Source organism: Meles meles, chromosome 4 (assembly GCF_922984935.1).
Source record: "Meles meles chromosome 4, mMelMel3.1 paternal haplotype, whole genome shotgun sequence".
Taxonomy (NCBI): Eukaryota; Metazoa; Chordata; class Mammalia; order Carnivora; family Mustelidae; genus Meles; species Meles meles.
This window is the reverse complement of record NC_060069.1, coordinates 10,448,261-10,473,063: the sequence shown is the minus strand read 5'-3', so window position 1 is coordinate 10,473,063 and position 24,803 is coordinate 10,448,261. Positions and strand designations below refer to the sequence as shown.

Sequence of the window (24,803 nt, the reverse complement as noted above, 5' to 3'; positions counted from 1 at the left end):
AATATAAGGAAAACCAAAACCTGAATTCTTAACCTTGCTCAATTTTTCCAATGTGATTATAAGTCACCTTCCAATAATACATTAGCAATGATGCCTTTTACCTTAAGGCTGTCACTTTTACTAGAAATATTTACTGAGTTCAATAAATGCCAGGTCCTGTGATAGGATCGGGGGATAAAATAAAGGGCGGTGTCCATGACTCAAAGGAGGCTGTGTTGTGGCTGGAGAGACAAACACAGAAGTCAAACAATGAGGCTGCAGCGTGCTGTGTAGAGAGCTATAAAAATGGTGGGGGGCAGGAGCAGAGAGAAGCGGGGAGATGGCAGACACTTGAAAGAAGATTGTTGAAGATTAAAATGTGTATGAAAAACATCTTCATGTTGGAATAAGTTTAAAAACATATTGAGATATAGCTCTTTGATTTTAATAACCATTGCATTTTTCTGAACTTATTTAGGGTGAGATTGGGGACCCTGGTGGTCCAGGAGAAACTGGACCCAAGGGAGCTAGAGGCAAGACGGTAAGCTTCCTATATTCTAATGCCTTTCCACCTCGGTTACTTTGGGAAGTCATTTTCAGGCTTTTTCAGTCATTTGAGTTGTCACTTGTTACCCAAGAATCACAAAGTGTGTGTGTGTGTGTGTGTGTGTGTGTTGTGAAGGCAAACCTTGGAAAGGGAGATGGGTGTATGACTCATCCTCCAACACCAGCAAGAAGGCAAAGAAGTGTTTGCTTTTAATGAACAAGTTCACCTGTCCTGTCTGCCAATGTACTATTCTCAACTCTGGAAATAACGTTCGTTTTAGGAATCCTTGTGGTCAAAAAACCATTTCACCCTGGTTAGTTTAATCCCATTTTCCTGGCAGATTTAGTGCAGCCTAATGTCCACTGGCATCTTGTTCTTCACTGTTAAGTTTTGTTAAACTGCTTTTAATGACGTACACCCTGAAAGATCCTCTGCCCTTTTAGCTTAAGAGACTACTCTTAATTTTTTTTAAATTTTTTTTAATTTTATTTATTTTTTCAGCGTAACAGTATTCATTGTTTTTGCACAACACCCAGTGCTCCATGCAAAACGTGCCCTCCCTATTACCCACCACCTGTTCCCCCAACCTCCCACCCCTGACCCTTCAAAACCCTCAGGTTGTTTTTCAGAGTCCATAGTCTCTTTTTTTTTTTTTTTTTCCCCACAGAGTCCATAGTCTCTTATGGTTCGCCTCCCCTTCCAAATTTTTTTTTTTAATAAACATATAATGTATTTTTATCCCCAGGGGTACAGGTCTGTGAATTGCCAGGTTTACACACTTCACAGCACTCTCCATAGCACATACCCTCCCCGATGTCCACAACCCCACCCCCCTCTCCCAACCCCCCCTCCCTCCAACAACCCTCAGTTTGTTTTGTGAGATTAAGGGTCACTTATGGTTTGTCTCCCTCCCAATCCCATCTTGTTTCATTTATTCTTCTCCTACCCCCCAGCCCCCCATGTTGCATCTCCACTTCCTCATATCAGGGAGATCATATGATAGTTGTCTTTCTCCGATTGACTTATTTCACTAAGCATGATACCCTCTAGTTCCATCCACGTCGTCGCAAATGGCAAGATTTCATTTCTTTTGATGGCTGCATAGTATTCCATTGTGTATATATACCACCTCTTCTTTATCCATTCAAATGTTGATGGACATCTAGGTTCTTTCCATAGTTTGGCTTTTGTAGACATTGCTGCTATAAACATTCGGGTGCACATGCCCCTTCAGATCACTACGTTTGTATCTTTAGGGTAAATACCCAGTAGTGCAGTTGTTGGATCATAGGGTAGTTCTATTTTCAACATTTTGAGGAACCTCCATGCTGTTTTCCATACTCTTAATTTTTATGAGAGAATTTCCATTTATGGCTGAATCTGTCCTTGTTATTCCATAGAAGGACTGGGAAATATCCGAAAGCTTTGGATCACTCGTAATGAACACAAGTGTACAATATATTCTCACGGGCATCTGCATATTTGGGTTTCAGGGGGTTAGGAATGGATTTTTGTATTTGTTGACTCTTTATATTTATACTATGTATAAAGGACATGGCTGCTTTGTGAAAGACATTGTTCTGATAATTGCCTCTCAGTAAATTTGTTTCTTTTCTTCACTGATTGGGTAAACCGATCTTAACACCATGTTAATTAGCAAGAAAAGAAAAAGTGCTATAACCTTGATACTTGAGGTGGTTTTCCAGTTTTGTCATCATAGTGAATTTTATTCTGATCCCATTTTTTATTAAGTATGACAAGAGCTATACGTACAGAGATGAGTTTTTTCGCTACCTCATTGTTGCTCTTCTAAGGGATCCTATAGAAACTTGTTTGCTCTCCTATGTGTTCATTCTCTTTTGCATTACACTTGATCATTTCTACCTCTTTGACTCTTTCCAGGGTTTTTAAAATTTTATTGAAATATAGTTGATTGGGGCGCCTGGGTGGCTCAGTGGTTTAAGCCGCTGCCTTCGGCTCAGGTCATGATCTCAGGGTCCTGGGATCGAGTCCCGCATCCGGCTCTCTGCTCTGAAGGGAGCCTGCTACCTTCTCACTCTCTCTGCCTGCCTCTCTGCCTACTTGTGATCTCTCTCTGTCAAATAAATAAATAAAATCTTTTAAAAAAAAAAAAGAAATATAGTTGATATACAATGTTAGTTTCAGGTGTATAACATAATGAGTCAACAGTTACATAGATTACAAAATGCTCACCACAATGTGTAGTCACCATCTCTCACCATATTATGTTATTAAAATATATTGACTATATTCCCTATGCTGTACTTTTCATCTCTGTGACTTACTTATTTTATGACTGGAAGTTTGTACTTCTTAATCCCCTTAACCCATTTCACCCATTCCTCCACCTGCCATCCCTCTGGCAACAACCAGTTTATCCTCTCTATTTATGAGTCTATTTCTATTTTTGTTGTTTTTCTGTTTTTGTTCTGGTTTTCTCTTTGTTTATTCCTTTGTGGGTTTTTTTTTTTTTTTAGATTCCATATATAAATGAAGTCGTATGGTATTTGTCTTTTTCTGACATATTTTACTTAGCATAATACCTTCTGGGTCCGTCCATGTTGTCACAAATGGCAAAATTTTATTCTTTCTTATGGTTGAGTGATATTCCATTGTGTGTGTATATGTAACATAATTATATATATATCTCCTATTGTGTGTATGTATAGCCATTCTTTATGCATTCATCTATTGCTTCTGTATCTTAGATATTGTAAATTATAATGCAATAAACATAGGGGTGCAGACCTCTTTTCAAATTACTGTTTTTGTTTTCTTTGGGTGAACACCCAGAAGCGGAATTACTGGGTCATATTGTGTTTCTATTTTTAATTTTTTGAGGAACCTCCACACTATTTTCCATACTGGCCACAACAATTTGCATTTCTACCAGCAGTGAACCAGGGTTTCCTTTTCTCCATATCCTTGACAACACTTGTTATTTCTCTTTGATAGCAGTCCTTCTGACTGGTGAGGTGGTATCCCACTATGGTTTTGATTTGCGTCTCCCTGATGATTAGTGAAGTTAAGCATCTTTTCATATGTCTGTTGGTCATCTGTACATCTTTGGAGAAATGTTTCTTCAAGTCCTCTGCCTATTTTTTTTATCAGATTTTGTATGTGTATGTGTGTGTGTGTGTGTGTTGAGTTGTATGAGTTCTTTATATATTTTGGATATAAACGCCTTATTGGATATACCATTTGCAAATATCTTCTTTCATTTAGTAGGTTGCCTTTTCATTTTGTTGCTTGTTTCCTTCATTGCACAAAAGATTTTTAGTATGATGATAATCCCAATTATTTATTTTTGCTTTTGTTTCCCTTATAGACAGATCCAGAATAGTAGTGCCTATGTTTTCTTTTAGGAGTTTTATGATTTCAGGTCTTACATTTAGGTCCTTAATCCATTTTGAGTTTGTGTATGTATAAGATATTGATCAGTTTCATTCTTTGCATGTATCTGTCCAGTTTTCCCAGCACCATTTATTGAAGAGACTGTCTTTTCCCTGTTGTATATACCTGCCGCTTTGGTCATAGATTAATTGGCCATATAAGCAAGCACAGGTTTATTTCTGGGTTTTCCATTCTCTTCCTTTGGGCTTTGTGTCTGTTTTTGTGCCAATACCATATTCTTTTGATTACTACAGGTTTCTAGTCTATCTTGAAATCTTACATTGTGAGACTTCCAGTTTTGTTTTTCTTCCTCAAGGTCTTTTATGGTTCCATACAAACTTTAGGATTACTTGTTCTAGTTCTGTGAAAAATGCCTCTGGTATTTTGATAGGGATTGAACTGAAATCTGTAGACTGTTTTGGGTAGTATGGACATTTGAACATTCTAATTCTTCCAACCCATGAGCATAGGGTATCTTTCTACTTGGTTGTGTCATCTTCAGTTTCATTCATCAGTGTCATACAATTTTCACAGTTTAGATCTTTCACCTCCTTGGTTAAATGTCTTCCTGGGCATTTTATTCTTTTTGATGCAATTGTGAATGGGATTCTTTTCTTAATTTCTCTTTCTGCTACCTTATTATTAATACATAGAAAAGCAAGAAATTTCTTATATTAGTTTTGTATCCTGTGACTTTACTGAACTCCCTTATTCTAATAGTTTTCTGGTGGAATTGTTAGGGCTTTCTATATAAAATCATGTCATCTGCAAATAGTGACATTTTTACTTCTTCCCTTCCAATTTAGATGTCTTTTATTTCTTGTCTGATTGCTACAGTTCGGATTTCCAGGACTATGTTGAATATAGGTGGTGAGAGTGGACCTCCTTGTATTATTCCTGATATTAGAGGAAATGCTTTTGGTTTTTCACCACTGAGTATGATGTTAACTGTGAATTTATTTGTATATGGATTTTATTAGGTTGAGGTGTATTTCCTCTAAACTCATTTTGTTGAGAGTTTTTGTCATGAATAGATGCTGAATTTTGTCATAAGATTTTATTCATTTGTTAATGTGTTGATATCATGTTGTTTTATTTGTGAGTATGAATTAGTCTTGTTCCCTGGAATAAATTACACTTGGTTGTGGTGGATGAGTATTGTTGAATTAGGTTTGCTAATACTTTGTTGAGAATTTGTGCATCTATATCCATCAGGGATATTGACCTGTAATTTTCTTTGCTTGCAGTGGGCTTTTTCGCCCCAGTTTTTTAAATTAAGGTAATGCTGCCTTCATAGAATGAATTTGGAAGTTTTCCTTCCTCTTCTGTTTTTTGGAATAGTTTGAGAATAATAAATATTAACTTTTCTTTAAACATTTTAGTAGAATTCACCTGTGAAGCCATCTGGTCCTGGATATTTGTTTTAGAGTTTTTTCAATTTCATTACTGGTCATTGGTCTGTTCAGATTTTCTTTTTTGATTCAGTCTTGGAAACGGTGTTTCTGGGAATTTATCCATTTCTTCTAGTTTGTCCAATTTGTTGGTATATAGTTTTTCAGAGTAGTCTCTTCTGATCCTTTGTACCTCTGTAGTGTCGATTATACCTTCTCTCATATTTCTTTTTTTTTTTTTAAAGATTTTATTTATTTGACAGACAGAAATCACAAGTAGGCAGAGAGGCAGGCACAGAGAGAGGGGAAGGCAGGCTCCCTGTCCAGCAGAGAGCCCGATGCGGGGCTCGATCCCAGGACCCTGGGATCATGACCTGAGCCGAAGGCAGAGGCCTTAACCCACTGAGCCACCCAGGCGCCCCTCTTCTCTCATATTTCTAATTTGAGTCTTTTTTTTCTTGATGAGTCTGGTTAATGTTTATCATTTAGCTTTTCAAAGAACCAGCTCCTAGTTTCATTAATGTTTCCTATAGTTTTTTAGCCTCTATTTCATTTATTTCTGCTCTGCTCTTTATGATTTCCTTCCTTCTAACTTTGGACTTGCTTTGTTCTCTCTTTTTTTTTTTTCTTATTCCTTTAAGTATAAGTTAGATTATTTGAGATTTTTTTTTTATTGAGGTAGGCCTGTGTTGGTATAAACTTCCCCTTAGAAGGGCTTTTACTGCATTCCCCAATTGTGAACAATTTTCATTTATCTCCAGGTATTTTTTGATTTCCTCTTTGATTTCTTTATTGACCCATTAGTTGTTTAATAGCATGTTGTTTAGTTTCATGTATTTGTGGTTTTTTTCCAGTTTTCTTGTGACTGATTTCTAGTTTCATCCCATTGTGGTTAGGAAAGATGCTTGCTACAATTTCTTAAATTTATTGATACTTGTTTTGTAGCCTAATGAGATCTATCCTGGAGAATTTTATAGTACTGCAGTTCATAGCATCAAGGGTGGGGTTTCCAAGGTTACTGTGTCTCCATCCCTCCTGCCATTCTCTTTGTGGTCCCTTTACCCTTTGTTGTGCGGAAGCTGTTCAGTTAGCCCTCAGTTCTTTTTCAGGAGGAATTGCTCTCTAGGTAGGTATAGATTCGGTATGTCCTTGGGAAGAGGTGAGTTCAGGGTCTATGACACCATCTTGGACACCTCTTGCCTGTGTAGTCATTATTTATTGGGTTTTAGGGATACTAAATAAAGAATCTACTCTTTCCTTCCATCCTGCTTCTCCTAAGAGGACTGCATCTCAGCTATAATTCTTTTCTTCATGCATGTTTTTGGATGACTGTCCTTTAACACTATGATTTTTTTTAAATGACTGAAATAACTAGGAAGATAATTGGAAAACACTTTGAAATTAATCCACATGTCATCTGCATTGAAATACCTCTGGATCCTTTCCCTTGGCTTGTTAATGAAGTACTTTACTCTCGAACATTGGAAGCATGCTAACAAGTTCAGCTGTTTTTGGGTTCTTGTCCCCCAGTGCCTGATTAATCATTTTCATAAAACAATGAACCAATAGGAAGGATATGAACTTTTTCTTTGGCCTTTGATTACTTGAATTTCTTTTTTTCCCACAATTCATCACTGTTTGTAACTTACTATTTTACCTGCCAAGCTGCTTTTCCCCTGTCTTTGTAAATATTTCCGAATTTGAAGTTTAGACACTGAAAACTTCCAGGTTTTCCTTCTGAAAAAGTTGAAGTTTCTATTGGTAGAAGTTTCTGTTGATAAAGTTTTGCCTTCAATTTTAAGCGCCACTTCAGTTTTCCTGGAATGATTACATTTTTAGTTTTTCTAAATTTTCAGTTTTTTTTCCTCCCAACTGAAGGATTTTCTTTGTCGTGGTTTTTAACCTTATTATGTATGTATAGGTGTATGTGTGTATATACATATATATTTTTTTACACATGCACACACTTTAAAGCAGGATGTATCCATCTCCACACTATGAACATTTGGGGCTAGATTTTTTTTTTTTTGGATTTTATATGTTTATCCGACAGAGAGAGAGTGAGTACAAGTAGGCAGAGCAGCAGGCAGATAGGGAGAAGCAGAATCCCCGCTGAGCAGGGAGCCTGATGCAGGGCTCGATCCCAGGACTCTGGAATCATGACCTGAGCAGAAGGCAGCCGCTTATCCAACTGAGCCACCCAGGTACCCCAGGGCTGGATAATTCTTAGTTTCGGGGGCTCTCCTGTGCATTGTAGGATGTTTAGTAGCTTCCTTGGCCTCTACCCACTAGATGTCAGTGGCACCACCCTTCTCCACCCTTCCCCAAAAATGTCTCCAGACATTGTCAAATTTCCCCTTGGAGGTGGGGAGAGAGGCACAAAGTTCTCCCTAGTTGAGAACCACTAATTTAAAGAGTCAAATAATTTCACTGTTTCATATGAGGTAGGGGGGAAAGGCAATCCATCTGCCCCTTATCTCTTTCTTCTCTCCCGTTTTTCAGGTTGTCTTTTTTGCTCTACTTTTGGGAGATTTCTTTGACTATTTCTCAATGCTCCTTTCATGATTTAATTTTAAAGAGCTTGTTTTGTTCTCCAAATATTTTTTACACTATCTTGTCTCGTTTCGTGGTTGAAACATCTTCTCTTAGTTTTCTGAGGATATAAATTAGTATTTTTATAGCTTCTTTGTCCAACACAATCTTTTCCTGTAGTTTTGTTTCTTCTGTATTGATCTCTACACCACAGCGTGTCTGGAGAATGGGTTATCTCTTCCTATTTAAGAATTAAAGACAAAAAGACTAATTGGAAGCCCCAGAGACATTGATAGAGCTGATCAGCTACAGGTTTTACTGAAGAGTGGTCTGGCTGAGTTCTTTACTTAGCAGACATCTGATATCTGTATCTTTAGGTCTTCTTTCTTTGGTCAGATTTTCCTGAGGAGACTGTTTCAATTTCCTGCCCGAGGATGAAGGTCTGGCTGTAGTTTCCATGAAACCACATGGAAAAGGAAACCTAAGGGGTCTCATGTCTATTTCAGATATCTTCATCGGATCACCCTGTTTTCAGGAGGGTACCATGGGCCCTCAACTCTGCCTGGAGTTCCCTGAGGCAGATCCCTCAGCTTTACCTCTGTCTGTTGTTGGAGTGGAAAAAGGGACATTCACCCAATTGCAGAGAATGGAGAGGAGATCAGAGGATCCCTAAAATGATTTTCAACCAGTCCTCCTTATTTAGTCCCTCCCCTTCACCTCCACTTTTGGAGGTACCTGCTGCCAATTCTTGAACCTTCTGGGAATGGATTCTTGACTTTCCCTGCTACTGGCTTAGGATCCAGCTTTTTCATACCTGCTAAGTCATTTAACACCTGTACATCTGCTTTCTAGCCTCTGGAGGTTTGTGGCTATTGTCTTCGTTCTCCGTCTTCCCCCGCCCCACCTTTTTTTTTTTTTTTTTTTTTTTTTTTTGGCCTTTTAAAAAAATCTACTTAGGGATGTCTGGATGGCTCAGATGGTTAAGGGTCTGTCTTTGGCTCAGCTGATAATCCTGGGGTCCTGGGATCAGTCCCGCATCAGGCTCTCTGCTCAGCAGGAAGCCTGCTTCTCCCCCTGCCTGCTCCCCCTATTCATACTCTCTCTACCAAATAAGTAAAACTCTTAAAATTTTTTTTAAAAATAAAAATATCTACTTACATCATTTTGATGAAACATTGAGAGGGAGAAAAAGTCAACGTATATGTTCAGTCCACCATTTCCCCCTTCCCCGGGAGGTTAATCTGTATCTCCTAAAGAAGATATAGTCAGTGAGGTTTTTTTCACCCAGCCTAGCACACTGTAGAATACTCAAAGAACATCAACAGTTATTCCCTGTCTCATTGGTAATGCTTGTACAAATTAAGCTGATTTCAGACAACTTCATTTTTTCATTCCTGTAAATGTTATAAGTCCCATGGCATTTTGAATGAACTTAGGAATACTGCCCTGATTTTTAAATTCTAGCCTTCTTTATAATAAATCATACTGCTAAATGCACATGGAAGAATTCTTGTCATATAGCAAGTAGTCAGCAATTGTTTTCATTGCTGCTGTTCCTCCTCATTTCACTACAAATATCTCCAGCCAGCTTCTAAGTGTATTCTTCTTATTGTTTTGGGGTCTTATGTTTAAATTTTTGTTCTGGGATTTTTGTTCACGTATTTGTTGTCATCTATCGTCCCATTCAGATAAAAATTTCTCCTTTGATCCAGCAATTCCAGTTCTAGCAATCTTCCCTAAGGAAATAATAAGGATCACAACATATAATTTTTCTTGGTGTTGCTTTACAACAGCAGCAAACCTAAATGCCAACAATAAGGAACTGATGAAAGAAATCATGGTACATCTGTGCAATGGAATATTATGCAGCCATTAAGAAAGACTTTTAATAACATGAAAACTTCAAGAGATATATTTAGTTCAAAAAATAACAGGAAAAAGTATAAAATTATATTTTAAAAGAATATATATACATATATAAACATACAAAAATACCAAAAGACACCAAATGTTAACAAGGATTATTTGGAAGTGAAAGAATTGCTGAAGACTTTTTTCCTTTTGTGTGCTTTTTGGAAATCTCTCAATGTTCTAAAAGTGTATTCCCTTTGACATTTAAAACACATCCACTAATATTAGGGATGCCTGGTTGGTTCGGTTGATTAAGTGTCTGCCTTCAGCTCAGATCATAATCCCAGGGTCCTGGGATCGAATCCACATCAAGCTCAGCACAAGTCTGCTTCTCCCTCTTCTGCTCCCCCTGCTTGTGCACACACTCACGTGCTTTCTCTCTCTGTCAAATAAACAAATATATCTTTTAAAAAGTAAAATAAAACACAAACACCATACGTATATGTATAAATATAATTTTAAAATAAATAAATTCTGCCTTGAGATATCCACTGGGCCTCCAGGAAAGATGGGATCCCCCGGGGAGCCAGGACCTCCTGGACGCAAGGTAAGTTGAAAAGCCATAAATCACACCAGATTCTCTTCTCAATAAAATGTATGGAGTCTTCATTGCCCAAATGTGCATGCTTTCTATCTTTGCACCTGGTAACTATTTTCACTATTTTTCTGCATTTATGTGCAGAAAAATATCCTAGGGATAGGAGGGGGGGATGCTGATTAAATATTAGTCACCATTTCTCATGAGGTAAGGGGAATTTGAGGGAGGAAATGAAAAGTATTGGACTAAAATGTGATCTCTCAATTATGGGTGAATTTTATTTGCCCAGTCCTTGTCCTCTTCCTATATTCAGTAAGTGGTTAGTGAATGAAGGGAAGGGAGAGGAAATTAATAAACATGGAATAAATGATCAAAGTTGTATTCACATGGAACTTTTCTCCAGGAGTCTGGGTGGGGCTTCATGGCATTTTTCCTCGGGTGTCTTTCTTTGAGAATAGCCAGACTCTTCCCGTTCCAAAGATGGACTTGAACATGCGAAATTAAAACCAATTCCACTTTGTTCTCTCTATTCCCAATCCATACAGATCTATATATATGTATATTCATTCATTTTTGGAAGACTGTTGGGATTACCTTTCCAGATGTACAGTTTGAGTCTGGTCCCTTTATCATCCAACCAATGATGGAAACAGGAAGGTTCAGTTCAGATGCTGTTCAGTGGCCAAGGCAAAGTATGGGGCTGAGGAACTCTGGATGTCCCTTAAGGTTGGGCAGTTATAAGAGATGCTTCAGCCTCATCTATATCCAAGCCATAAGCCTGCTCCAAAGCTCTTCATGCCAGTGTTAAGTATTCAGCTCCATCCTTAGACTCTGACAACGCTTGTTGTCCACAGATGGGGCTGGAGGAAGGTGGCCTTGGGAGGTTTGTGTTCCTTAAGCTTGCTGCTTGCACTTGATTTCCCCTGGAATGTTACTCTTAACTCAGTGATGAGGATCCTCCTACATGTGTTCTTTTCTTCCTCTAACTTCATTAGAATAAAAACTTGAGAAATCTTCACTTTCTGAGGTTAATGCACATTCTGCCTGCTGATGAGTGGACAGAGCAATGAGACCACATTTCTTTTTTTTTTCCCTAGGGTGTGAAAGGAGCCAGAGGACTGGCTTCATTTTCTGTATGTATCTCCTCACTCCAACAGAATACTCTGTACTCCATTAAATTCATTGATTTTTAGACTTGAAGACCTGGCAGTCGGTCGGTTAATTCTTTGTTTTATTTTTGAACTGCAGATGTGTGAGCTCATTCAGTATGTACGGGACCACAGCCGTAAGTATCCTGCTTAAATTGATCACCCAAGTTGTCAAAGCCTTCATAGAAGAGCAGTGAATTCTGGCCTCAGAATTGAGACAATTTACCAACGAATCTCTTATTTTGAGTCAACATAGATCGGTGACTAGTAATGCCTTCTCTGACTGCCCTCCTCATGTCTATTGGAACCTGTTCCAAGCACTAATTAACAATACGTCTAGGGCTTTTAACCTAGGGGAAATTGAGGTATGAGGTCAGAACTCTTCGGATGGTGAAATCAATCAATGGAGAGTCACATTGAACTTCTAAAAATGATTAACACCGGACGATAACACAGGATTGAATTCACCTGGTGTGAAAGCTAGCTGTGATAACAAGGTGTCCTGATGGGTGGGAGCGCTTGCTTCAGTTTATTGTTTATTACTTCTTTTCTAGAAAGGTATGCTTGATTACTTTTCATTGAATGACTGATTTGCTTGTAACATTGATTTTTGCCTGCATATTTTTTCTCTCTCCCAATTTTTAAAGCAAAAAGGCATTTATTTTGACAAATGCTCTTTTGAATTTGCTTTAAGCCTCCTATAGCAGCATCTTCTATCAAAATATATGTTAGCACCATTAAAGGAATTCCACATACAAGATGAGCAAAGAATTGACTATTTAGTGTTTATTTACAAATGTATAATGACTTCCCAAATAAACACCATGAATGATTTTGGAGCCCATTTCTGTAGAGAGCTTTGGTATCAAAGCCACAGACTTTTTAAAGCTTTGAATGCAGTGTTGATCTCAGCTCTATTTATACCATAATGGAACCACCCATGATGAAAATCAATATATATGTGTTAAGTCATGAAGCTCTGTTGCTTTGGGCTGACTTAACACAGTTCACTCTTTGACATTAGAGCCATGGGAACTATAATGAGTCAAAGGTAGACCAAGTGTGATGAGACCCAGTCTTTTATAATTTGAGAGGCTCAGTACAAAATCACAAATCCAAAAATCGGTACAGGATTATTTCAAAAGAAAGGGTTGTTTAGAACAAGAAAGGAAATCACAACCAACAACTTTTGCTTATTGTAAAAGCACATGATCTTGTGAACACGCATAGGTCCCTTCTCAGGGTCTTGCACTGGGCAAGTGAGAAGTCGAAAGCAGAACTTTCTGTGGTGATGGCGGTGTTCTACCACACTGTTCAGTATAGTAGCCACTAGCCACCTGTGACTTTGAGTACCTGAAAGGTGATCAGTGCTACTGAGAAGCTGAAATTAATACATTGAATTTTAATTAAAATTTAAATAGTCACAGGTGGCTAGTGACTTCCATATTGGACCATGCAGGCCTAAGGCTTATTTATACTTTATCTGCTTCAGCGTAAATCCACCTCGCATGTTTACACACACACACACACACGTATCTGTACAGACTGTATATGTCCATGTATATAAAATCAATATCTACAGATCCCGACATGGAGAAAAATGAGAATGAAGAGACGTTAGGTCCTTTTAACCTTTCCAAATTCAGTGCACCTCTCTGCAGTGTAACGTTCCTTCCCAGGCGAATGTTCTTTCCCTCTGACAGTTGGCGGCAGGCTACTGATTTATGGCTCTATATTGTCCCATTTCTCCCACCCTGTCTTGTTTTTGTCAAGATTCTGGGATCCACCTGCATTTTCTCCAGACCCTTCCTGTTGCCTCGGTGTTTGAGTCAATTACAAAAAGCACACAGGGCAGAGCTTCTACTGCCATGATTTCCCGACACAGTAGTAAACTCTCTTCTCCCAAATAATAACCCAATCTCCTTTGTTCTTCTCCCCCAGCTGGCGGACATGGTGAGTAATCTTTATTTACATCAAGTCATAATCAAGCTCCAAAATGTCCTACATCTAGAAAGACAAGTTAAAACAATGTGTGGTTGCCTGCCAAATTATATAAATTTCATCTGAGCTGTCTTTGCTGCCTCGTTCTGGTAGCACAGACATGCCTCCAGTCAATTACACAGCTTTAGCTGAGTCTCACAGCTGTTTCTCAACCAAGTGGTTTGATTTTTTTATTAATATTTTAATGACTAACATTACCATTGATGTTACTGTTGGGTTTTTTGTAATAATTGTCTCCTTCCCTTCATTTTCTCTATTGTCTTTGTAGCCTAATGGTTACGAATTTAGATGTGACACCAGCTACCCTCTTAAACCTTTATACCCTATCCCTTCTAAAGCCATCAATCCATGCCCTCTGGTTGCATCTTTACTCACTCAAGAAATATTTATTGAAAGCATATTATGGGTGGAGCCTGGTTGGCTCAGTAGGTTAAGCCTCTGCCTTAGGCTCAGCTCAGGCCCTGATCTCAGGGTCCTGGGATCGAGCCCCACATCGGGCTTTCTGCTCAGCAGGAAGCCTGCTTCCCCCCGCCTGCCTCTCTGCCTACTTCAGATCTCTCCCTCCCTCTGTCAAATAAATAAATAAAATCTTTAGGGCGCCTGGGTGGCTCAGTTGGTTAAGTGACTGCCTTCAGCTTAGGTCATGATCCTGGAGTCCCAGGATCGAGTCCCGCATTGGGCTCCCAGCTCCATGGGGAGTCTGCTTCTCTCTCTGACCTCCTCGCTCGTACTCTCTCAAATAAATAAATAAAATATTTTTAAAAGCAATCTTTAACCAAAAAAAAAGCGTATTATGTGCTAGGCGCTGGGGACACAGGGCTGAATAAGATGGACACAATTCTTGTCCTCAGAAGCTCCCATTCTAGCAGAGGATCCAGATGATAAGCACGTCAAAGAAATATGGAATCCTATCCTTGCTGTGAAGGAGATAAAAAAACAGGAGGCTTTGTCACTGAATAATGTTAGGGGAGGAAAGAGCTGCTTTACAATGGAGGGCTCCTCTTTGAGGCAGTGATACTGGCGTTTGGACTGAAGAATAAAAAGAAGCCAACTTTGCAAGAGCCAGGAGAAAGAAGAGCAAGTGCAAGACCATGCTGCAGGACAGATCTAGGCATAGGAACTGATGGAAGTCCAGTGGGGGAGGGGCAGGTTGGGGGGTGAAATAAATGAAGCAAGCCAAACCCAGGTCAAGTTGAACTTGATTCAATATAGGTTCAAATAGGGAGGGTGGATTGTATTCAAGCTGGAATGAGAGGGTATAAAAGAGTGTATTCAGAGTCTGGAAGGAAGAACATGAGCTGATGAACAATTTTTGAGCACTTACTTGGGCCACTGTGGAAAGGTAGATTGTAGAGAAGCATAAGTTTAAAGGCCAGAGGATTAGTTAGGAGGGAGTTGGGTTTCAGACAAATATGGTGGTGCCGGGAGAGGGCTGCCAGTGCTGTGCTTGAAGTACATGTCAGCGGTTTCTCTTTCTGTCCTTGTTGTCACCTGCTCTGTGCCAAGCAGCAGCCATCAGTGTACAGTGTATGGCCACAGAACCAGATCAGACCTCTGTGTGGTCATCAGTGCCTTGAGGAAGAACTGCTAGGTACCACCACAAGCCAGCCCAGTGTTCTTCAGGATCTTCTGGTTCCTGGCAGGTTGCTAGACTTCAGGACATGTGTTTTGCAAGTTGAATTACTCTTTAGGTACTTTCTCCTGAAAACTTGTGTTTTTTCATATTTCAGCCAGTGCTGTGAATCTTTTTCTTCCCTTTATCTCCAAATTGCACCTGAAGCTGCCTTATTGTGGTGGTGTTCCCGTAGGCAAATCACAGCCCAAACAAAAAGCTGGCAGAAACACTTTCAGGTTTAGTCATACTTCCACTTTTTGTTGTAAAGTTGACATGACCTCTTTTTTTTTTTTTTTTAACATCTGCTCAGTCTTCTGACTTAGACTCAGAGGCTAATAAAATATGTCCTGTCTCCACTGAGATGCACAGTTTGGTTTAGGGGTAAATATTTATCCTTACTGTTCCTTTAGCCTATTAGGTCACCGAGTCCAGGACCAGAAGGAGATAATCATCTAGCACCAAGACGGGGGCGAAGCTCAGCTGGTCATAGCAGAGAACTCGCTACTTGACCAGTCCAGGCCAGCCTCAAAAAAACCTGAGTTTCTGAGTTTTCATAAAAAGTTGGTAGGCCTCATTTTGCTTTTGTTATCTCTGAATCTGACTTGCTGGCATCTGAATGAGGGGAAGCATCCCTCCAAGAGAAATTCATCATTGAGATTTATTTCCTTTTACCAACCTATATCTCAATACCAGGCCTCTCCCCCATTATAAAAGTTTTATTCTCCCTGTATCTGCTGCAAAAGAACTGTCCTTTGTTTGCTGCTTCTTCATTCAGTCAGCATTTATTAGAACCCTGATAAATGGCAGGAACTAATAATCTGGCAGATCCAGAGAGACACAGTCCCCGTCTTCACACTTCATGAAGAGGAAAACATTAATCAGATAATCAGACAAATATGAAGTGTCAACTGTGATAAATGCAGGGTACCAGGATTAGAATGAATGAATTGGGATCAATAAATAAGTCTGAAATTTACATTTAACGCTCAAGTTTACCAATTCAGTTTCTCTATGTAATAGGTATATTTATTGATCAAACTTGCCTTTTCAACTACTAAATAAAAATATATCCCTGAAAGCTTTCCTCATTCTTTTAAGTGGCATAGTCATCACAATGAAAAAGTCTATAATAATCATGGCTAACGTTAACCGAGGACCTGTTGTGTGCCAGGCACTGTTGTCCTAAGTGCTTTGCCTGTGTTGGTTCACTGAATCCTCAATACAGGGCTTAGCAGTGGCTAATCTTAGGACCGGCATTTTACAAATGAGCAAAGTGAGGCCCAGAGAAGATAAGTCACTGGGACAAGGTCACAGGGCTAGTGCATAGTCAGGTCAGGTCTCTAACACATCTCTGTAGCACCTACTTTCCACATCTGATGGGCTATTCTTTTTTTTTTTTAAGATTTTATTTATTTATGTATTTATTTTATTTTATTTTTTAAAGTTTGTTTATTTATTTATTTATTTATTTTATTTGACAAGTAGGCAGAAAGGCAGGCAGAGAGAGAGAGGGGGAAGCAGGCTCACTGCTGAGCGGAGAGCCTGATGCAGGGCTCAATCCCAGGACTCTGAGAATATGACCTGAGCCGAAAGCAGAGACTGAACCCACTAAGCCACCCAGGTTCCCCCTGATGGGCTCTTCTATGTATGGAACATCCATTCTCTTCTAATCTCTCTGAAATCATTAACAGAGCTTTTGGACCCATTCCTTCCTAAACTACTATTACATTTCCTTACTAAGTAAAAACATGTATGTTTTAGTTTAGCTCACTGTATAAAGTTCCAGCAATGAACATAATACCAGTGATCCAATTTCTGTAAATAAAAGGGCATATCCATGAGCTTTTGATTATTTTGAAGGAATTTGGTCATTAACTTCCAAATTACATAAAAACTCAAATTGAATGATACTTTCTCTTGGGCTGCATTTAAAAGAGCAAATTCAATCTTTAAAATAGCATTTTCCTTCAAGATTTAAACATTGACTATTTCAACTGCTCATTTTAGTATTTAATGCTTATTTAAGGTTTAAATATTTGCATATTTAACATTAAAAATTACCTTGCCCTCTATGTATCTCTAAAAAAGAATTTTTTTTTTTTAAAGAAGCATGCTACATAAGGAACATGTTCTTGCCTTTTAGGAAAACCAGAATGCCCCGTGCATCCCACCGAACTGGTGTTTGCCTTGGACCAGTCTCGAGATGTCACCAAGCAGGAATTTGAGCGCATGAAGGAGCTGATGTCTTCCCTGGTGAGGGGCGTCAGGATCCGGGAGAACAGCTGCCCGGTGGGCGCACGCATCGCTGTCCTCACCTACACCTCTCACGCTCGACACCTCATCCGCTTCTCAGACGCCTACAAGAAGAACAAGCTCCTCAGGGAGATTGAAGCTATTCCTTACGAGAGGTCCTCAGACGGCAGGGAGATTGGCAAAGTGATGAGGTTTATCTCCAGGAATGTCTTCAAGCGAACGCTTCCAGGGGCTCACACAAGAAGAATCGCCACCTTCTTCAGCAGCGGCCAGTCTGCCGATGCCCAGAACATTGCCGCGGCAGCTATGGAATTCAGTGCCCTTGACATCATTCCGGTCGTGATCGCGTTCAGCAACGTGCCCTCCATCAAGCGTGCGTTTGCGGTAAGATGGTTAAGCCTTCCACGTAACATTTTCTGGGGGGAAGTGGGGAGAGGCTATACTCAGAAGCCTTTGTAAGAAAGGATTGAACTAGGCTATTTATTTCTGTGTACCAGGAAGATGCTAAGCCCTTTGTATGCATTATCCTGTTTAATTCTCACAAGTGGTATGTAAGGGATGGCTATAATGACTATTCCCATTTTATCAGTGAGAAAACAGCCTGGAGTGGTTAAACCTGTATGCCCGTGTTCACATGGCTAAGAAGTGGCAATGTCAGGACTTGAACACAGATTTACTATCCCAGTGCTTCTCCAAGGAACTCTTGAGTTGCCTCTGGGTATAGAGCTACTAAATCAGGAAGGCCAGTAAACATTCATTGATGTCACTTATGTGGCCAGTAGCAATTGTTGCTGTGCATGAAAGCCAATTGACTTGATTTTATAACTTCAACAGTCATATAATTATCCAAATTTTAAAAAGGAAAGCCATCCTAATTATTATAACTTCTTTGGTTGGGAAGCTATATAAACAGACCACTTGGGATCAAGGGGACGTTTTATGAAGTAAATGGACATATATATAACATTGTATTAGCTTCAGGTGTGCAACGTGATTCAATATTTGTAAATACTGTGAAAAGATCACCACTGTAAGCCTAGTTAACATTATCACCATAAATAGTTATAAAAAAATTTTATCGTAATGGGAACTTCCTTTTCAACTAAGATTTTTACTTTAATTCCGATATAGTTAATATACAGTGTTATAGTAGTTTCAGGTGTACAAGACAGTGATTCAACAATTCTATACATTACTCAATGCTCATCATGATAGGTTTATTCTTTTTTTTGAAGATTATTTTGAGAGAGAGAGCGAGTGAGTTAGAGTGCAGGGAGGTACGGAGGGGGAGAGAAAGAATCTGGATCAGACTCCATGCTGAGCATGGAGCCTGAGGTGGAGCTTGATCTCCCAACTCTGAGATCATGACCTGAGCAGAAATCCAGAGCTGGATGCCGACTGAGCCACGCAGGCACCCTGTGATATGTGTATTCTTAATTCCCCTTCACTTACTTCCCCTAATCCTCCCACCCACCTCCCCTCTGTTCTCTATGTTTAGGAGTCTATTTTTTGGCTGATTTGTTTCTTAAATTACAAATACAAGTGAAATAATAATGTTATGTCTTTCTCTGACCGACTTATTTCACTTAGTATTATACTCTCTAGTGCCATCCATGTTGTTGCAAATGGCAAGATTTCATTCTTCTCTTGGCTGAATAATATTCTGTTGTATATAATACCATGTCTTCTTTATCCATTCATCTGTCAATGGATACTTGGCCTGCTTCCATAATGTGGCTGTTATAATAATGCTGCAATAAACATGGGGATACATATATCCCTTTGAATTGGTGTTTTCATATTCTTTGGGTAAATACCCAAGACTGTGATTACTTGTTTGCAGGGTAGTTCCCCCCCCCCCCCCCCCCCCCGCCGCCAGTAGGCTCCATGTCTAGCATGGAGCCCAGTGACAGGCTTGAACTCACAACCTTGAGATCAAGGCCTTAGCTGAGACCAAGAGTCAGATATTTAACTAACTGAACCACTGAGAAGCTCCAGGGTAGTTCTATTTTGACTTTTTGAGGAACATCCATATGGTTTTTCACAGCAGCTGCACCGGTTCTCATTCCCACCAACAGAGTATGAGAGTTCCTTTTTCTACATATCCTTGCCAATACTTGTTATTTCTTGATGTTTTGGTTTTAGCAATTCTGACAAGTATGAGCTGATAGTTCATTGTAGTTTTGATTTGCATTTCCCTGATGATGAGTGATGTTGAGCATCTTTTCATATGTCTGTTGGCTATCTGGATGTCTTCTTTGGAGAGATGTCTGTTCATGTCTTCTGCCCATTTTTATTTGGATTATTTGGGTTTGGGGGATGTTGAGTGATATCAGCTTTTTATACATTTTAATACTAACCTTTTATTGGATATGCTATTTGCAAATCTCCCATACAGTAGGCTGGCTTTTGGTTTTGTTGATTGCTTCCTTCTCTATGCAGAAATTTTATATTTTGATGTAATCCCAGTAGTTTATTTTTGCTTTTGTTCCCCTTGCATCAGGAGATGTATCTAGAAAAAAAGTTGTTACACTGATGTCAGAGAACTTATTTCCTGTGCTTTCTTCTAGGATTTTTATGGTTTTAGGGCTCATATTTAGGTCCTTGATCCATTTTGAGTTCATTTTTGTGTATGGTGTAAGAAAGTGGTCTGGTTTCATTTTTTTCCCTGTCATTGTCCAGTTGTCCCAACACCATTTGTTGAAGAGAATGTCTTTTTTTCCCAAAGATTAATTGACCATATAATTATGGGTTTGTTTGGGGGCTTTTCTATCCTGTTCCATTCATCAATGTGTCCATTTTTGTGCCACTACCATACTATTTTCATTATCATAGCCTTTCAGTATAACTTGAAATCTGGAATTGTGATACCTCCAGATTTGTTTTTCTTTTTCAAGAGTGTTTTGGCTATTTGGAGTCTTTTGTGGTTCCATGCAAATTTTAAGATTATTTGTTCTTGTTCTGTGAAAAATGTTGTTAATGTTTTGATGGAGATTGCATTGAATCTGTAGATTGCTTTGGGTAGTATGGACATTTTAACAATATATGTTCTTCTGATCCATGAGTATAGAATATCTTTCCATTTGTGTCATTTTCAGTTTCTTTCATTCATGTCTTATAGTTTTCAGGTACAGGTCTTTCATCTCTTAGGCTAAGTTTATTCCTAGGTATTTTTACTCTTTCACTCTTTCCCATTATAAATGGGATTATTTTCTTAATTTCTCTCTCTGTCGCTTCATTATTAGTGTATATAAATACAATATATTTCTGTACATTGATTTTTGTATTTATGACCTTACTGAATTCATTTATCAGTTCTAGTAGTTTTCTGGTGGAGTCTTTAGGGTTTTCAATATGTAGTATCATGTCTTCTGCAAACAGTGATAGTTTTACTTCTTCCTTACCAATTTGCATGTACTTTATAACTTTTTCTCATCTGATTGCTGTGGCTAGGACACAGTGGTTGAATAAAAGTGATTAGAATGGACATCCTTGCCTTGTTCCTGACCTTAGGGGGGGAAGCTCTCAATTTTTCAGCATTATGATATTAGCTATGGGTTTTTCATATATGACCTTTATTCTCATATTTTTCATACATGACCTTTATTAAGCCTATTTCATTGAGGATTTTTTTTAATCATGAATGAATGTTGTACTTTGTCAAATGCTTTTTCCACATCTATCAAAATTATCACATGGTTCTTAACCTTTTTCTTACTGATGTCATGTATCACATTGATTGATTTGTGGATATTGAACCACCCTTGCATTCCATGAATAAATCCCACTTGATCATGATGAATGTTTTTTTCATGTATTGTATTCAGTTTGCTAATATTTTATTAAAGATTTTTGTATCTGTATTCACTAGAGATATTGGCCTGTACTTCTCTTTTTTTGAGATGTCTTTATGTGGTTTTGGTATCAGGGTAATGCTGGCCTCCGAATGAATTTGGAAGTTTTCCTTCCTCTATTTTTTGAAATAGTTTGTGAAGGATAGGTATCAACTCTTTAAATGTTTGGTGGAATTCACCTGTGAAGCCGTCTGTCCTGGAGTGTTGTTTGTTGAGAGTTTTTTAAATTATGGATTCAATTTCATTACTGGTAATGGGTCTGTTCAAATTTTCTATTTCTCCCTGCTTCAGTTTTGGGAGGTTATATATTCCTAGGAATTGATCCATTTCTTCTACGCTGTCCAATTTGTTGGTATATAGTTTTTCATAATAGTCTTCTATATAGTCCTTTGTATTTCTGTGGTGTCAGTTGTTATTTCTCCTTTCTCATTTCTGATTTTGTTTATTTGAGGCTTCTGTTTTGATGAATCTGGCTTATCAGTTTTTTGTGTCTTTTCAAAAAAACCAGTTCTTGGGTTATTGATCTGTTCTGTTGTGTTTTTTAGTTTCTATTTCATCTATTTCTGCTCTAATCTTTATTTACTTCCCACTACTGGTTTTTTTCATTCTCCCTTTTCTAGCTCTTTTCAGTGTAATGTTAGGTTATTTGAAAATTTTCTTGCTTCTTGAGGTAGGCCTGCATTGCTATAAACTTCCTTCTTAGAATTGCCTTTGCTGCATCCCAAAAATTTGGATTATGTGTTTTCATTTTCACTTGTCTCCATGTATTTTTCCATTTCCTCTTTGATTTCTTAGTTGACCCATTCGTTGTTTAGTAGCTTGTTATTTAACCTCTGTGTAGTTGGGCTCTTTGTAGATTTTTTTTTCTTGTGATTGATTTCTAGTGTCATAGCATTGTGATCAGAAAAAAATGCATTGTTTGACTTTGATCTTTTTTAATTTCTTGAGACTTGTTTTGTGGCCTAATATATTATCTGTTCTGAATCTGTTCAGAAAAATCTGTATTCTGCTATTTTAGGATGGATGTTCTTTATATATCTGTTAAATCCATCTAGTTCAATGTGTCATTCAAAGCCACCATTTCCTTGTTGATTTTTCTGTTTCGATGATCTGTTCATTGATGTAAGTGGGGTGTTAAAGTCTCTTACTATTATTGCGTTATTATTGATTATTTCCTTTTTGTGTTTGTTATTAACTACTTTAAGTATTTAGGTGCTCCCATGTTGGATATATAAGTATTTATAATTGTCATATCTGCTTGTTGTGTTGTTTGTCTTATTATTATATAAAGTCCTTTGCCTTTTGTTACCATTTTTGTTTTAAAGTCTATTTTGTCTTATACAAGTATTAGTACCTCAGCTTTCTTTTCACATCCATTTGCATGATAAATGTTTCTTCATCCTTTCACTTTTAAACTACAGGGGTCTTTCGAGGCCTTTTACACCACCATAATTTTCTATGAAGGTGTCAGATAAGCACAACAGAATTGAAATGGAGTATTAATCTATAAAGTATGGAAAACAGTGCCTGCTTCTTGGAGCTGTTGTGTAGGTGAAATGATAGGACACCATGCCTCAGTGCCTAGCACATAGTAAATATTCAAGAATGATAGCTTTTGCTCTAATTGCTATTGTTATTGTTTATCTGCTTGATGATGAACTACAATCTATTTAACAAAATTGATACCTAGGTTGTAAAGGAGCTGATGCTGCTATTAGTGTCATTGAATATGCAAATGGATAGGCTGATAGACCAGGCTCAGAAAGGAAAATCCACATCAGTTAGAAAAGGCTGGGCCATGCCATGCAAGGGAAGCTTCTGTAAAACACAACAGCTCAGAAACTCAGTAAGCAGATATGGTTACATACAGACTCATAATTCCTTCTGTTTATTGACAGCCCCATTGTCCCTTGGCTTTACTTATTCACAAAACAAGAGACAACATCCTAATGCAAATAATTGATAGTACTTGTGATATAAATTTAAATAAACACTATTTCACCACCCACTCAAAGGTGTGTGCATAGCCTATAACTTGATAAAACCTACTTTGTTGGTTTGTTTTAAAATCCTTTGATTGTTAGCAGTCTCACTCAGAGTTCCTACCCAAATCAGCTGGAGGCTCTTTGCTCCTTTCTTGAAGGACTATATCTCAAAAGAGCACCACTGAAGATTCAAATTCTTTTTTTTTTTAAGATTTTATTTCTTTATTTGATAGAGATCGCAAGTGGGCAGAGAGGCAGGCAGAGACAGAGGAGGAAATAGGCTCACCGCTGAGCAGAGAGCCCGATGCGGGGCATGACCTGAGCTGAAGGCAGAGGCTTTAACCCACTGAGCTACCCAGGCGCCCCTGAAGATTCAAATTCTTGACAATGACCCTCCAAAATATGACCAGCATTGGCTCCAAACACTTCTTGAGTAGAATTAGAGGTGCAGACAGAAGTCAGAATTGGTGCTAAGATTCATTCATCCAGCAAATGCTTAGTGAGCACCTCATGTATACTGGGTGCTATCCTAGGCTGTGGAGACACAGAAGTGGAAAACCAAAACCCCACACTCATGGAGCTGCCATTAGAGGATGGAACTAAGCAGGGTTGTCTAAAAAGGTTCAAAATAGAGGCATGTTATACAAGTTGGTAAGAACCCACTACTGTTACCTGACATTACAGAAGGGAAATTATGATACTACTTCTCCTTTGCCCTCTTTTTCTTTCTTCTATCTATTCTGTTCAGTTGTGCTTCCCTATACTTGAACTGTTGTTTATTATTTCAAGAACAGAACTCTAAAATTTACTGACAATGAATTTTTATTTGGGGGCCATATTTTAAAACCTTAACTTGTTTCATAATTATCATGACTTCTAAGTCTTGATTCGTCTGAGAGTTGAGCAGTCCAGTGTAAAAATTGGGCCCATGCAAGCGCATGCTGCAGGACTTGGAAGCAGATGTTCTGACAATAGGCCATGATTCCCCTTAGCACATGGACTGTGACCCTCCCACCCCTTTTGGAAGTTTCTCATGATGATATCAAGCTGAGGGATGAGCTATTCATCCCTTCTGAAACAGAAGGCCATTTTTTAAATTAATTAATTTATTTTTTCAGCGTAACACTATTCATTCTTTTTGCACAACACCCAGTGCTCCATGCAATACATGCCCTCCCTATTACCCACCACCTGGTTCCCCCAACCTCCCACACCCATCGCTTCAAAACCCTCAGGTTGTTTTTCAGAGTCCATAATCTCTTATGATTCGCCTCCCCTTCCAATTTCCCTCAACTTCCTTCTCCTCTCCATCTCCCAATGTCCTCCATGTCATTTGTTATGCTCCACAAATAAGTGAAACCAAATGATACTTGACTCTCTCTGCTTGACTTATTTCACTCAGCATAATCACTTACAGTCCCATCCATGTTGCTACAAAAATTGGGTATTCATACTTTCTTTTTCTTTTTTTTTTTATAAACATATAATGTATTTTTATCCCCAGGGGTACAGGTCTGTGAATCACCAGGTTTACACACTTCACAGCACTCACCATAGCACATACCCTCCCCAATGTCCATAACCCCCTCCCCCTGTCCCAACCCCACCTCCCCCCAGCAACCCCCAGTTTGTTTT

At 38.6% G+C, this 24,803-nt stretch overlaps 1 protein-coding gene across 1 annotated transcript in view; it reads left to right on the top strand.

Annotated features, from left to right (window-relative positions):
* The window catches only part of LOC123940957 (collagen alpha-6(VI) chain), a 157,341-nt gene that overhangs the window by 104,245 nt on the left and 28,293 nt on the right, over nucleotides 1–24,803 (top strand). The window contains exons 29-34 of the mRNA XM_046004037.1: nucleotides 458–520; nucleotides 10,259–10,321; nucleotides 11,410–11,445; nucleotides 11,561–11,597; nucleotides 13,402–13,413; nucleotides 17,220–17,713. Of these exons, the coding sequence (XP_045859993.1) occupies nucleotides 458–520; nucleotides 10,259–10,321; nucleotides 11,410–11,445; nucleotides 11,561–11,597; nucleotides 13,402–13,413; nucleotides 17,220–17,713 (705 nt within the window). The remainder of the gene's footprint in view (nucleotides 1–457; nucleotides 521–10,258; nucleotides 10,322–11,409; nucleotides 11,446–11,560; nucleotides 11,598–13,401; nucleotides 13,414–17,219; nucleotides 17,714–24,803) is intronic.